General features: G+C 35.5%; 1 protein-coding gene across 10 annotated transcripts in view; it reads right to left on the bottom strand.

Annotated features, from left to right (window-relative positions):
- Window positions 1–16,813, bottom strand: part of nckap1 (NCK-associated protein 1) — a 51,952-nt gene that overhangs the window by 21,863 nt on the left and 13,276 nt on the right. For 2 of the 10 annotated variants that reach the window (XM_084121584.1, XM_084121582.1), the window contains 14 exons: window positions 11,031–11,123; window positions 10,410–10,466; window positions 10,163–10,305; window positions 9,950–10,040; window positions 9,681–9,818; window positions 8,073–8,121; window positions 7,303–7,459; window positions 7,057–7,113; window positions 6,719–6,922; window positions 6,138–6,270; window positions 5,702–5,783; window positions 5,114–5,172; window positions 1,213–1,358; window positions 454–586 (listed from right to left, as the gene is read on the bottom strand). In XM_084121584.1, coding sequence (XP_083977710.1) covers window positions 454–586; window positions 1,213–1,358; window positions 5,114–5,172; window positions 5,702–5,783; window positions 6,138–6,270; window positions 6,719–6,922; window positions 7,057–7,113; window positions 7,303–7,459; window positions 8,073–8,121; window positions 9,681–9,818; window positions 9,950–10,040; window positions 10,163–10,305; window positions 10,410–10,466; window positions 11,031–11,123 — 1,542 coding nt within the window. Of the gene's footprint in view, window positions 1–381; window positions 587–1,188; window positions 1,359–5,113; window positions 5,173–5,701; window positions 5,784–6,137; window positions 6,271–6,718; window positions 6,923–7,056; window positions 7,114–7,302; window positions 7,460–8,072; window positions 8,122–9,680; window positions 9,819–9,949; window positions 10,041–10,162; window positions 10,306–10,409; window positions 10,467–11,030; window positions 11,124–16,813 lie in introns of all 10 variants that reach the window. The other 8 variants (XM_084121578.1, XM_084121575.1, XM_084121580.1 and 5 more) reach the window with 6 other exon arrangements.

Below are 16,813 nucleotides of genomic sequence, written 5' to 3'. Positions count from 1 at the left end.
AGTGTGAGGCTATTTTGAGCCTTGTTAGTGGTATTAACTAGCGATTTATTTTTACTTACTCTGTGCCCCATATACTAGTGTTATGAGCTAAAATGTTTTTAAAGATAAAACTCTTTACATTCGATTTTCATGAAAACGCATCGCAGGGAACGATCGACTCGGTAACCATGTGTTAATTAACCCCAGGTTCATTTTTCACTGGATTTGTCCTTTAAAGGTTATTTGTTCTAGTTTAGTTTTCTTTCTTTTTTATCGAGATGTTCTAAGAAAAAATATCAAGCATTTTTAAGGATGATAATCAAAATTCAAGCACATTTCAAACCTTGCAAACATAACGGTTAAAATCAAGCATTTTTCAAACTTTCAAAACTCTGTACGAACCCTGTGAAGTGAATCTGACATTTGTGCTCCTCTTGGGGCCTGTTGGACTGATTCCAGGTCAGTGCGACTCACCTCTTCAGGGCAGAGCTCATGGGTGCAGCTCATAAAGTGGGTGCAGAGCAGAGGGAAGGAGATGGAGTATCGAGACTGGGACGGCAGTTCGAGACACTGCTGGAACATCTTTTCAAAGGCGCGGCTGTAAAAGCTATCAAAGAGAGAGAAAATGAGTTGCCAGTTCACTTCACCGTCTGGTACAGTCATATCTAATCAGTTGAAACGCCCCTGTCCGCTTTCCACCAAGCATGAAAAAGAAATATCTAAAAACAAGAGGCACAACAGACAGTTGCTATGGGATTCTGCGAACAGATATGGCTTCTGCCAATTGTGGAGCTGGCGTTAAGCAGTGTTTCCTGTGCCACTGTTGAATCAACAGAGTCACGGCAAAAAGGAATCATATTTTGCCCAAGTTGTGAGCTTGCAGTGACTTAAAATGTAGTTCGTAAAAAAGGCAGGGTACAGCAAAATAAATCAATTTTGCATTGTCTTTGCTGGCTACAATAGACAATTAAATGAATAAAATAGACAAATAGATTAAAATATATTGGTAAAAAAAAAATTCAAACTCAAGTTTGACTGCAAATAACAGATCATTCAATGAACCTGTCAGAGCAGTTGCAGAATTAACTGACTCGCATAGAGAATTGCAAGTCAACATTTTTATTCATTTTTTGAATTTTTCAGTTCTAAAGCCACTTTTTGTCTATTCAGTGTTCTACTCTACACATTAATGTAATTTCTTTGAATGACCTTTTCTTTGATGTGAGGTCATACCAGAAAATGGAAAGGTCAGAAGTCTCCACAAGCATCTCCACCAGAGAGTCCACCATCTTGGTGTGGAAGATGATGGTGTTCATCATCTTTCCCAACTCCCTGTGATCCGCCAGTCCTAGTGAGGCCTTGGACACGCTGGTGTAAGCCTAAGCACAGAGAAAAACATCATCATTAGAGTTAATCTGGAATCAAATGAAAGTGCATTAATTATTCTGACAACTGAAAGGCTAAGCTTGGTAGGCTTGATTTCCATGAGCAAATCCTCAGGCAAATGAAGAGCAACGAATCAGATTGGAAACTGGACCAGGGCAGAGTCTGAAGAAAAGTGTGGTTTGATGTTTTACCATATCATTAACTTCTGAGAAGGCTTTCTGGGAAATATTTTTGTAAACTTGATACTTTTGAACCAGACAATGTCCAACCAACACAATTTCCTCTCTAGCATACATGATCAAATGAAGACTGTATGCAAAATAGATTCTCTTTGGTGTTTAAGTCAAAACCCTTCTTTTTCCCCCAGCGAAACAGCTGTGCCAGCCAGTGCGATCAACTTGAACATAAGAAGTGTGAGAAAACTCAACCAAAACACGGATTGCACACAGCCTGCGCTGGCTTTCATCATCTAAAGATCGGCCAATTCAAAGAGCGCGGCATGCCAGGATGATGCCACATGACATTCAGCAGGTGCTAAACTCACAAAGCTTGTGGTTATGGAGTCCGGGGAACGACAATAAACATATCGTACCGCACTGAAGTCCACTGTGGAGCAGAAAAAGTATTGAAAAACAGGGCTTATTTTTAGATGAACATTTGCAGACTGCTGCTGGTAGTTTAATCGGCCATAGCGATAAATAGGACCGCACCTTTGGAAACGAAGAGGCCAAATGCAGACGAGCAGACATGAACTGAGTGAACCGTTAGTTGTTATATACTGGCAAATGTTAGCTCAACAACAGGTCCATTAAACAAGAAGAAAGCATGCTAAATTTAAGGAGAGAACGGGGCATCCCTGCTTAGAGAGCAGAGTCAGGGCAGCTCTTTAGAGTAACTCGCTGCTGTCAAACTCTGAGTAGTGACTGATTCTAGTGCCTACAGAGACTTTCTCTACACATCTGTGACATTTTAGTCGGCTTGGTTTCATTCACCAAAACAGTCATATTTAAGTTTTCAAGACCAGTTACCCATCTCTTTTTTCTTGCTACTATACATTTATAACACTGCCGTTCAATTTCTCTGCCGTCTCATGCTTACCAAGGCTGCATTAATTTGATCAAAAATACAGTAAAAACAACATTATTGTGAAATATTATTACAATTTAAAATAACATCACATATTTTTTATAAATGTTTTTACTGGCACTATGGATCAATTTAATGTGTACTCTCTGAATAAAAGTATTCATTTTTTTAATTAAAGTTTGGGGTGGACCACCTGTTTTGAAAAACAATGGAAGACAGATGGAAAATCTCATTCTGAAAAACAGTAATACAGTAAAAAAAAACAACTAAATTACAGCAATAAGAATCTAAAAATAACCACCAATAATAATAGAATAATGAGAATAAAAAAAAAATAAAAAAAAAAGTTAATTAAAAATACATTTCTGATTTAAATTATTATTTTTATTTTTTATAATTTCATTATATTATTTTTTCTTTCTTCCAGTTTTTGGGTAAGGTGACCTGGACATATTTTCATGCAATTCACCTACACAGCTGAACAAACGAAGAGTTCAGATGCAAAAGCCTCTAAGTGCCATCTGAAATTTTCTTCTAGAATGATCATTTTTATAAAGCTTGTATATTTAAGTTCAGTAATTTCACTTAAATGACAATTAATAGGTAATTTGCATTGCCATTTAAGTGAAATTATTGAACTTAAATATACGAGCTTGATAAAAATGATCATTCTAGAAGAAAATTTCAGATGGCACTTAGAGGCTTTTGCATCTGAACTCTTCATACACATCCACACACCCACAACTGTCAACAGCCTCAAACACACTCCGCTGCTCTATAGCTGACGGTTTAAATCCTTGAATTTGCTTTGTCCTGGCAAACTGAGAGCAGTCAGAGCTCAAGGCTGCGCAGTGAATAAACGCTGCTGTTATTGGGGATGATTTGTTTTTGTTGCCATGTGAAAGAGAGGACTCTGGCTGCGAAAAGAGCGATGGAGAGTGGGAAAAGGTCCAAACACAGAAAACAGTTGTTCAGCTGTGAGAAATGTTCGCATTCCACTGATAGCAGCTTCTCCCGCTGAAGAGGTGAACTGAAACCCTTCTGTGTGAAGAGGTTGAGGCCTGCTCTTGAAGGTATGTTCTGGGTTCAATGCAAATAAGTACTTTTTGTGAAATTTGTGGCATTACCACAGAAAATAGTCTGTCTGATAAAGCAAAAATTGTGGTAACTGCATATGTTAGAACAGTAAACACACTGATTCAATCATATGAGATGGAGTGAGACAAAATCATTTGCTGACCATGTCTGTGTAAAGTTCTTTGCAATTTTAGTTAAAAAACATTTTTTTTTTAGTTATTCCATTTTTTCATGACCACATAACGTCGCTAAACCAGGTAACGTTAACATGACAATGTTATCAGAAAGGAACATCAGGAAATTACATCAGTAATGCACAACAAATTCATCCAAACTGAATATTTAAATGTAAAAGGTTCCCACAATGTTGGAAAAATAAATTTCCAATACTTTAGTCACTCCTAAATATAGAGACAGCACTCACAGACAGCAATTTATTAAGAAAAATATATATTCACTTCTATAAAAATGCCAAGATTTCCAACAAATCTCATAGACTTATTTATATAGCATTTTCCCAATAAATTGTTTCAAAGCAGCTTTACTGGAAATCATGTTAATGTTTATAATATCTTAATATCTTCATGCCTTAGTCGCATTTAGCAGATTAGAGCAGGACGATAATATAGTTTACATTTTGCGATGATACAATCAATCAACCAGTTGAGCAATGATATATAGTATATATTGCCCTATGTGAGTATACTGTATGTTAATTCAGTATACTGTATGCATATTCATTTCCATTATTTTTCCAGGCCTACAAATCATAATTTTGAAATTTTGATATTTTCAGGTTTTCCATGATCATGAAGACCCTGAATATAAGTGCTTTAACTACAACTATGTTACAGTACATACAAGGGACAAAGGGGAAAAAAAGTTCTGTGGTATCATGGTATTATATCAAAATTATGCCTCAAATTCTGTTGATAAAGTTTTTGAACCCAGAACATTCTTTTAGGGAAGAGGTCAAATGGCTTCTCTCTTGTGGGACTGGGCAGGCCAAAACACAGGAAACGCATTTGAGAGCAGACTGGACAATTCCAAAGACTGCAATCCAGATCCATGGGCTTTTGAGGTCCACGCACACTCACACAGATCCACAAAAACACATGAACAAGCTTGTCTCTCCATCTCCGCTTCCATTTCCACCCACCCACATGCACTGTTACTTGATGAAAAAAATGTGCTGTATTCCACAGGGACGAAGTCTGATTTATTTGAGCCTGGATGAAAGGCGCAGGCTCTTCTTGAATAATCAGAGCTTCAAAAGAACAGCATGCATTGTGGTTCATTTCTAAGTAATTCAAAATTAAGTCATTTCTCATACAGCTTGTAAAAAATATTGCTTTCATTCGAAAAGACAAAGGATAAGCAAATTTCTGCAAGAACCATTTGTCAGCATGAAACTTTTTGTTGCGCTGTACCTCAAACTGTGAGAGCATTAGTTGCATTACGTTAACCAGCATCTGCTAATTAGTAAGGGGGAAGCAAAGATAAGAGCTGTAAATTATGCCTGATTAGGATCATAGGAAACAAACACCATGTATTGACCCCGCTCAGACGACTGAGATCATCTTACCTGCAGTCTAAACCAGTCTAGCCTCATCCCTCTGAAATCAAACACTTCACCATCTTCGACTGCAACACACACCCATACAAAGTTAGTTATTTTGAGACAGAGTACAAACAACAAGAGACAATTTTATATCACAAAATAAAAGATAAATAATAAGTACATCAGTCCCAGTGTCATACTACAGGAAACTTTGAATATACAAAATATAATTAAATTACGAGAAGCTGTTTTTGCATGATGCCAGTCAGACTTACTTTTATTATTTTATCTTTTAAATTTGCATCCATATCGTTGAAGTATGCATTACTTCTGCATTACTTTTCATTTGTGTAGTACTGAATTTTATTCATGTTTGCTGCATTATATAATGATTCTTTAATATATAAATCATTTTTGTTGAATTTCCAGCAAAAATTGTGATCCATGCTCTTACCATGAATAAAATTACATGATCCACATATATTACAGTTTATAAAACAAACCAATGAATCTGGTAAATAAGACCAGGGACATCAATTTTGTGATTTCAACAATTTCATGATGTCTTTTTAGCACATTACAAATGTTTAAATAAGAAGAGAGGTTCTCTACCTTGTTTAACACTGAGAGAGGTCATAGTGTTCACGAAAGATGACATAATAATGGACTCGTCCTCTGGGCAGACGGACAGGTTCTACAAGAGAAGAAGACATGATTATTTTACCAATTGTGTGTGCATTTTAAAATTAAAACACCATGACCAGCAAGTCTCTCTGCTGATTGCAGTCTCAGAACTGAATGACAATACTAGTTCTCCATCTAGTGGTGAAGTTCATGTATTTCTTCTAGACGCCCTATGTGAGATCCTGTGAATGATTCATAATGTGACTAATGTTCATGTCTGAACTACCCAGCTGCACATGACTGTTCCTCATCTCATGAGAGCACTACAAATAGCAATTGCTCTCCAAAGACTGTGTAACTGATCTATGTCCTTTCCGTGCAGTAGAAAGGAGAACTGGAGAATCCACAGAGCAGATAGTCTCACCTGCACAAGCTCATTGAGCACCACAGCGTCAAAGCCAGACAGGTACTGCACGTAGTATCTCTGCATCACCGGGCCGTACTTCCGTACGTGTGCCCTCAACTCTTCCATGTAAAAGATCAGCTCTGCAATGTGCCTGAGAAAACAAGGAGGAATGAATTAAAATATAAATATTAGATGGAAAAACTTTGGCAACTGAAATGTTTAAAGTACTAAAATTGCTAAAACTGAAATTAAATTACTAAATAAAAATTACTAAAATATATTAAAGCTGAATAGAAATATATATATAAAAAAACTAATAAAAATGACCAGAACAAAACCAAAAAATAATGAAAATAGAAAAAATAGAAACTAATTCAAAATATTAATAAATACTTTAACAGTAAATACATAATACTGAAATAACACGTGTAATGCAATATGGGAGCAAATTGCAGTGAATCACACAAACAAAAAATAACTCTGAATAATGGATTTTTTTGGTGAAATTTAAAAATACAAAAGTTTAGCATAAGGCCTCATTAAAGCATAAATTAAAAAAACATCAAAATTGAGCGTTGAGGTGTAAGAATTGGATTTACTTGTCAATGAAGTCATCTGTGCTTTTCTTCTGGATGTTGTCGGCATGTCTGAGCAGCCAAATGATCTCATCACGGGCGAAGGAGAGAGCCATGAACACAAACAAAGCCTTGGGACCCAGTAAACCTGGCTGATCCGCTAGAACTGTGGCGAGCTCTTTTAAGGCAGATCTCAAGAACTTGCGACGCTCTCTGTGCATGGAGCCCCTGAACCAAATGATAAAAAATATAGATATTGCAAATAACTTTTTGCTAACTGGGTTGTGAGCTTAGCAACATGCTAACATCAATCTACTGGAGTCAACAGAGAGCATCTTCAGAAATACCAAGAGGCCACTTACGCATGCGACAGAGCAGACTCTTTGCATTCACGGATGTCATTGACACGTTTGTTGTAACTGTAGAAGATAGAGAAAACAAACAAAAACACAATCAACAACATAATATATATCTACACAACGCAAAGACACGCTATATATGCATGAACCACATTATGATAACTTAAATATTTTATATAAACACTACACACAATATGCAAATTAATTACAGAAAACTTGAGAATGTGTGTGCCAGTAGAAATTGCTGACCCGCGAATGTTTACAAAGAGATCCTCGGCAGCTTTGTGAATGTGAAAGACCTCGTCCCTGAACAGACAGAGACAGGAACTGCTCTGAAGAGCCAACTTCCACAAACTGAGAGCTGCAGGATCACTGTTCAGAGCTGCATGACACAAGATGAACCCGACTAGGACACAGAACAGAGAGAGACTGTTACAAACCACATACACTCCTGTTACATTTGTAAAAACCCAGGCCCATACAGGATCTGTGTTCACCGTTTTCGACAACTGTAAAGAGTGTCGTTTATATAAATCATGAAATATTGTGGTTTATTTGATGATCCTTTCCACAGAGAATTTAGTTCTCAGATTTAACACCTTTCACCAAATTTAAATACATTATGCAGATTCCTCAAAATAAGCACAGAAAGTGTGTGAAAAAAAGCACTCCATCTGGACCTGCTAAATATTAAACCACACCATGTAAATGGTAATACTACTATACAAAAAGACTAGAAAATAATAAAACAAATGTTCAAACAATTACCAGTATTGCTTCTCTCAATCTGAGGCACAACGATCATGAAACAGCATTCACAAGAAAATTAACGTAACAATGTATTATCCAGAAAAAAAGTCATTTCATAGAAAAAAATTAATTTTTGATGTAAATTTAAGAAAAATATTTTTAGAATAAAGTGCAATAAATAATCATACACAGTACAAATAGGTACATTTATTAAGAAAGGAAAAAAGTGTACATTATAAATTTCATGTTGTCTTTAATAACACACTTACAGACGATCCATTTCTCCATGGCGTCCAAGGATAGATATTCACAGGGCATCTGAAATATACAGGTCAACAAATTATATTTGGTCAAATGCACAATGTTCACATGCTCCTGCCTATGAGGAAAATACAGTATGATAAAAATCCTAAATCACAGTATGAGACATTTTATATCAATAGTTGTATCCACGATGTTTTGCTGGAATGCTAATATATTAAATAACCATGGGTTAATGCCTAAAGTTAGGCAATCAATAATCTACTATGAGCAATGTTTGTTTACACTTTGTTCTTACTCCTAGTGATTTTAGTATTATTTATCTATTATAATATTTATTACAATTTTGAATAAGCATTTTTATAATTAGCTTTATTATATTTGAGTTTTGTTTTTAGTAATTTTAGCACTTCAACTTATTTCTGTTAGATGCAAAGGCAATATTTTCAAGTTTTTCATCTAATATTTACATTTTATTTAAACTATATTTCAATTACTGAAAATGATTTTTAATAGTAATAATATTTCCTTTATTTTTTTATGGTTGGAAAACTTGTAACCCTTATTTTTAGGCATAAGACAATGTGGAGGCTCTTTTAAACAGTTTGAGGATACCTATGATGCAACCTATGACTAACAGAATTAGTGTACACTAAATGGTAGTAAGTTAAAATGCGTATTCCAAAGATACCTGGATGATCTACTATTTCCGGTTAGGATCCGAAGTGCAGATCCTTGCACACTCTAACGGCTAATATTGCCCACAACCCATTGCACGTCTGACTAGGATTCAATTAGAACTATAAACATCCATAAAAGTGTTAAGAAACAGCTGTGCGAGACTGACGGTTAAGTAGAGCAGTTTAGAAATATGGATTTGACTGATTAATAATCAGCATCTAACCTGATGAAATATATTTACTGAGTGTTATCCACATTGCATTTCATCTACAACAACATTGTGAACTATTATGAAGATAAATTTGGTCATTAACTATTAAATGCATCATTATGCAAACACATGAGGAGAGTTCTCCGCATGAAAGGTTTCTAAATTCTCTCTAATATGGTAGGAAAATCAATAAAATTAAATGTGGAGGATGATGACTGTGACAAGATGATTGACAGGGCAGTTTAAACTGTCATGATGAACGTAACTAAGCGACAGACTGGAAGACACAGTTATGACGAAGTAGTATGTTCCACAGCTTCCCTATTCTTCAGCTACACACTCAAAAGTACATACTTTTTCTTTACAATAAAAATGACATACTTTTAGGGCATAGTATAAGTAGGTGATAAGTGGGATGCAGGGCTAGTTTTGGCCAAAATAAAAGGCAACACTGCTGCAGCTGTACACTTATTTGCTAACTGGGTTGTGAGCTCAGCAACATGCTAACATCAATCTACTGGAGTCAATAGACAGCATAATTTAAACTTGTGTGCGCCATTTGTGTGGTGTGCATGAGTGACTGTTAGCGGACTTGCTACTGCTGTAAAGAGAGTTTCAAATCAGTCTTTTATAAGGTGCCGTGACGGTTAGTATGCTGCCTTAAAAGGTAACTGTGTATGATGACAGTTCACAAAACTAATTAAAGACTATAGCGAAGCCTGACCGTGTCAGATTGAGCCGGGTTGAGCATGGTACTAGGAGCACTAATCAAACTGAGCAGCTGAGCGTTCCTCCACTGATCTGCAGACAGATTCCGGCGTGGGTAGACCATCTGCAGGGAGACCAGTGCATCTGACAGTGACTGTCATAGCAGAGAGAGAAAGAGAAGAGAAAAACAAATGGCAGAGAGCTCAGATTAAACCATGTTCTCCTTATGAGATGAGAAACAGAGTAATATGATTTTCTGATCTAAATGTAGCATGCAGATTTTACTTTTCCATGAGGGACAAACTCCTCCATCATCTTTTTCAACGGGTTCTCATAGTCCACAATCATCTGTCCAAGCCTGGGGTATTCTCGATCACTGAACACACAATCATGACCCCAGACACATCTCTGTCATTGGTAATATCCACACTATAGTAGAATGAAACCTTACAGTGTGTGGCTCTAGGTAAGATATAGATTACCTCATATATGCATTACCTTGAACCGTGTGTCATTTCGTGGGCATAGTTGTAGAGGCCGATTATCGCTTTGCGCTCCTCAATTCGAGAAAGCAGCATCATCAGAGTAGTGTACGTCACCACCAAATCCAAGTAGTTCTTTGTGAGGTCAAAATTTACAGTCTGCATTGTGGAAAATGAGACTTTGTTATACATCTGCCATTTCATTGAACAAAAATCAATAATTCAAAAGACATATTCTGTTGATTGCCATTATTTCAACTCACAATGTCAAAGAAAACTTGACAGACGTCAATAGTGTTCAGCAGTTCACAGACATGGTCCTGGAAGAACAGAAAAATCACAAACATATTGCTTTTTAAAAAGACCATCAATTTGTCTTTTACCAATAATAATAAAAAAAAGATATAATTATGTATTATTTTATATTATGTATTATTTTACAGTATGCTTTATATTAAATCATACTATGAAATCAGATATCAGAGTTATTATTGTTAATTAAAACAAAATATTAAAAATAATTTGTTAATTGAAAAATATTAAATACAATAAAATATAAATATTAGACATTAGAATATTAGATAATAAACTTAAATTTGGCAACTGAAATGTTAGTTTAGTTAACCTTGAAGTACTAAAATTACTGAACTGAAATAAAATGTTCTACATAAAATGACTAAAAATTCATTAAAGCTAAATAGAAATAGTAAAAAAAACAAGAAAATTTAATAAAAGTTAAACTATAACAGCACATCAATAATAATAAAATACTACAATATGTAAATAAAACAATTTACATAAGAATGTTTTTATGAACAATTTACATTCAATCATTCTGTTGGTGTTTCATGACTGAGGCCCATAGAGTGGGAATGCTCTCATACCTTAAATTCCATAACGTCCACAAAGGTGAAGTAATATAGAGCTAAATTCTTCAGTATTTCTGACTTTTCTTTTTGTAGTTGTGCAAGCTGTTGCTGTAATGTAAAAGACAAGTGCATAAATTAAACACTATCACATTAAACAAGGTCACATAATTGTGATATCTGACCAGGAAACTTATCAGCAGGGTTCACGTTAGATCATTTATGGCTGAGAACTGTACTATTATATTAATTATAATAACCTCAGTAAAAGGCATGCAAAGGAGTTATGAATTCAGTTTGTGCCCTAAACTCTGTAAGCTTGACTAAAACAGAATCTTAGGGTAGAGGTCTGACCCGACGAAACCTTTTGAATTATCAAGTGCGGGTTTGGAAGTAAGAAATCACTTAAATTTAAATATCTAAAAGTTACTCAAATTAAGGCCAATTCAAGAAAAATATTTGTCAATGATTTTGCGTTCTCTCGCAAATGTTTTGTGTTCCGCCGAGAAACTTTGCGTTTGCTCGCAAAGAGCTCAAAGGGTTTTGCGTGGGAACGCAAAGATTCTCGGTTAACGCTAAACTTGTTTTTGGGGTACATTTAAATAGCCTTAGGGAATGTTTACATGAAAACGATACCCGTTCACATAGTTCTGCGAAAATGATTAAAAAATGCTGTATTATCCATGCCAGCCCAGTAGTTGGCGATGTCACTTTGTAAAGAAACACTACGCATCTATAAACTGAACACGTAATACATATGCATATGACGTCACTGTTTTCACAAATTCACGAGTCAATAACAGTATCGTTTTTAAAAACTTGCACTTTGAAACCCATTTTCAAAAGTTTGCCTTTTCATGCCCCCAAAACGTCATTGTCGTGTAAATAAATGGCCAAACGGTGCTGTCTAAACGCCCCCCTAAACACCAGAGTGAGACAGAATCTTCCTGTAACAGGACTAAAAAAGTCTATTGATCTCTACTTGCAGGATTTTTTGGGCAGGAATGGGAAGAAAAATAACTTATTTTTAGCGGTAGTGGGAGCAGACCTCTTAGTGTAACAAAACAAAATTCAGAAACTGGCTAAAATTGGTCAAAATAACCACCAAATACAAAATAAAACGTCTCAGAGCAGGGATCAACAATAAGGATGTGAGAGATCTCATAACATTTGACTGAATTTTCTTGCTCTATCAGGCTAGTTCTGCACGGTCACTTATGTTCACTGATCATGTACATCTATTTTAAGCCTGGCAAACTTCAACATTTGAATTTCAATGATGCATTGCTGCTGTCAATTGTGTCAATTACCTAAGTTGATTGTATATCAATGAGAATTTGTTGAAATGTTGAAAGTATAATGTTGAAAGATAATGACCTAATCGTGTAAATAATAGTATGGGTTGAATAAAATCAGTAATGTCTGCTGCATATGCCATGCAAACTTGTGTTTATGAATATATATATTTCTGTCATGGAGCTACATCATGTATAAAAAATATATATGAATATATAAATTAGGATATCAATTCAGAACATACAAAATAGGTTTCTAAAAATAGCTATTTATCATTTACGTTGCAGAGCCAGTGAAATGTTGACAAGTAAAACCAACCAGTGCCGCAGAAAAGAATCCTTATTGTTGAGCACGGTCAAAGAGAGCATTTCTCAGTTTTTATTTTTGACAGTCAAACTAGTGAATGAACCCTGCATCAAGTCCTGACACGCACAGGCCTTTACCCTTTGGTTGTCTTTACAGTATTTGCAACTCTAGAGCAAAAATGCATTACCGCTGCACCTGGGAAGTATTCTGACCTCATTTCAGGCATGCACACCTATCTTACATTTCATTCATGATGTGCCGCTAATATAATTGTCTTTTAGTTAAGTTTGGATAATATTGCATACTTGTTCAAAAGAGCAACAATTCAATTCAAATACGACTTAATGGAAAAACTGCATGATTTGAGAAGACTTTTGTCATTTCAGCAGTTTTATCTAGAGCGATGGGTAGTGCAAATGTGCTCTAGAATCAAGTTAGTGACAGAATCCTTATTATCTATCAGGCTTCCCAGAAAACCAGGTTAGAGCTAACAGAGTTAATGATGCACTGAAGATACCCATAAAGCCCATTATCAGAGAAACTACGTATAGGCAGAAAACACAAATTCCATCAAACCACACCATCCCCACCTTACATACTTTATATTCACCTCATATCCTACTAAAGTATATAATTCCACAAGATCAAAAAATTAGTCTGATATTTAATACTGTAGACCTATATGAGGTAGACATGATATCATGAAAAACAGCAGAGAGGGAGATTAAACTGTGATAAATGTAGGATCTTACAAAAACATGTTTAGGCCACATTGCACTTCAAAATCAAAAGATAAAAAAAGAGAGGAAATTTGAATCTGCATAAAGAAAATGAAGCCTATTTTTAGGACTACTAAGATTTTTTGGTATCTTGACAATATTTACTTTATCAGAAACAGGTATTTTCTTTCACTTTTTTAGTTTTTTATTTAGACTTCTATATTCCCATTATTAAGTAGATTATTTTTATTACCTATAAAACATTTCAGTTCAATTATTTTTTATAATGCTTAATAACTCTTTATCAATTCAAATAAACCCAGTAGAACAAATAATATAATTTAAATAGTATACCATTGTGTACCCGTCTCTCCCTCCCACAGACAATATTATTGGATTACAGTCATGAGGATTGGTGGAAAATGTCCTTAATAAAAATAGGCTTTATTTCCTTTAATCCAATATATTATTATTATGTATTTATTTATTTTTATTCTGGGGTACTACAACCTGGAGATGTTCTTGCAGGTTTCATGAGATTCTTTCACAAAACCAAGTGAACTGTATATCAAAGATACATCTTTTTTAAAAAATGGCATAGTTTGAAGTTCAAAACGTTTCCTTATCACCATCTCCGCTCTTTTCAAATGAAAGTGTGTTGGGGTAAAACTATGTGATGCTGTGCACAACGGGCTCAACCTCATTATACATATATTTTTTAATAGAGTGGATAAATATACTGAAGAAAGCATGTAACCATGCAGTAACAGACTGAAAGGAAGCTCAGAGCACATCCCAATCAGTAGTCAAATATTACATCACAGCTACTCCAAATGAACATTCACAGGCTTTGAATTTTAAGAGTTATTTGAAGGGCACATCTGAGATTCCTTTTGTCCATGTAGGTTACTGAAATACTGACATATACATGTGAGTACAACTGAAATGTTAAACTACATATACATAAGAGCAGGAACTAAATAAAGCAAATAGGACTCCACATGGAGTCCAAACTTACCAAAAGAATAATCCAGAAAATAGCCATGTTAAGCATGCAAAAAATGCACAAAACAAAAAAGGAAATATAAAACAACACTAAAAGGCAACTCAAACACAGTTAAACATGACACAGCTCCACATCATTGCGAGAAGCAGTTAAACATCTTTAACACAAAGTAGAAGGCAAAGCAGCATCTGAAATATACAACACTTCAAAAGGACATGGTGGTTGGTTATTAACAGTGGGACCAAAATGAAGAAAATGAACACAAAACACATTTGACATGAAATGCATATATACAAAAAAAAAAATTTAATAGCACACATGAAAAGAGTTTGGTTAATTTGTTATGAGACAATCCCATTAAATAAATTAAATGATCGATGTCATGATGCTGATGATTTTCCTCTGTTTTCCCCAAAACATCTTTACCTTCCGGCTTATAAACAAAAATCCAGGCTAAATGTCATCTTTACCTCTTTTCCTCCAAAATTGTGCTGGCTGTAAAGAGCTTGCACTCAGGACAAGCACGAATTTCCATTTACTTGAGTGTCAATCTATGATGTATCTGATCTGTCTTTACCATCACATGCTTTGATTTAGCATCAGAAGTTATGTAAATATAAAACATATTTCTTAGCACTCAATTCACACAAATGATTTTTGAATTAAAGTTTACATTTTTCAACTGAATGTGCATCAAGAAGCAACAATTGGGTGATTTCAATGTAGGCAACTTTGTGGATTATAATACGAGTGGTCTAGTTTTGTTTTATGTTTTAAAAATAGTACCTATTATTATCCCACTCCCTATGTTCTAACATTAGTGGCCAAGATCATCAGGGTTAAAGGAGCAAATTTTCCAGTGTGCAGAACGGTGTCAGAATACACACTGGCTCTGGCACCAGGATCTTGTTGGTGGAAAAGGAGCATTTGAGACAAATAACCAAGGGCAATTTTTTTACACCCCAAAGTGGTCATTAGAGCTGTGCACAGAGATCAGAGACTGTGATAGCAGAAATGCAGGACCAAAACCAGTAGAGGTGTGAAACCACGACACACCTACATTCCTAAAGCAACACGGGCTGAACGGATGTCACTTCCTGATCTGATAAACACCAACAAAGAACTGGTGACTGCATCTCCTCTCTGGGTTATATGGATTGATCCACACAAAAATGATTCCACAGTAAGAATAAATCATATTTGTGGTGTTGTGGTCAAGTTAAGGGTGGCCAAAGGTTGCTGGAAAGAAAGACAGATCTGGGAAAGCCCCTCTCATGAGGACATCACCTCATGTTCGATGACTTAATAAAGCTGACACTACATCAAGCCTTTGAAAAATAAAAAAATTGGGCTGCATGACAAAACATAGTGTTTTTACAATGACCTCAAACTAAACCTCCATATTCCACGACCATAAGGAGTAATGTTTGAATCACTCTCTGATGGTTGAGGAATGAGCACCATGGGAACCCATGAACCAAGCATGGTAAACATGCTTCAGAGATGTTCAGGGTTGTGGCAATGGCAACAAGGCATTAAAGAAAGGACTGGGCTTGGTGACTGTGGTGTTGGAGGGGATATGATGGTAATCAGAAGGGAGACTAAAAGTGCTGAAACACAGAAAACTAAATATTGAGCATTTATTTCACTACTACAGCACCATCTACACTTAATATCAGCTCGGAAGATGTTTGCAAAGCTGTATATTTGCTAAAAGATCTATGGTCAATATATAGAACAGCAGTTCTCAACCAGGGGGCCGGGGCTTACTTGGCCGCTTCAGCAAACTTCCAATAATTTAATTATATATTTATTAGGGATTTTATTTAAATCGGCATTTATGTGATTACAGTTGAGTCAATGTCGACTAGTCGCTGATGGCGTCATTAATGTACAAATAAGCCAGAACCTCAACGTTGCCTTGTGCACAGCTATGGCATTTGACACAGTGCTGCCCACAAGGCTATCGCTCCTAGATAACAGCTAATTTTTATCAGTTCTTTTGTCTTTGGATCGTTATATTTCACAAATTTCTGCTCGCTCTAAATCAGATAAAGATAAAGCAGCACAGTAAAGATTACATTTATATAAATGCATTAGTGAGAGAGTGATTGTATGTGAATTAATTCTACCTGTCTATGCAGCATCTCTCTACTAATAGTATGAAGCTGTAGGTTTTAGTTCCCAAGAAATATTGTATATGCTAGAACTTTTCAGTTTCTAAGCTATTTAATTCATAAATCACAGAACAGCGTTGACAATACGTTTCTGCGCTACTGAATGTTTCTATGTGCACGTGATCTGCTTGTTATATGTGAGCTACTGTCTGTATGTGTGCACGTAACAATGCAGGAGTGCATTAGTTTAGAATGTGATTAACTTACCTGTACAATAAGCTGTGTAAAACATGAATTCACCCGATAAATTTTGAGCATCCAGATCTCTGAGTATGCATTTATTTGTCATTTTAACTG

Source organism: Abramis brama, assembly GCF_963993115.1.
Source record: "Abramis brama genome assembly, chromosome: 8".
Lineage (NCBI taxonomy): Eukaryota > Metazoa > Chordata > Actinopteri > Cypriniformes > Leuciscidae > Abramis > Abramis brama.
Note: the sequence above shows the minus strand (reverse complement) of the source record. Positions and strands in the feature narration are given on the sequence as shown.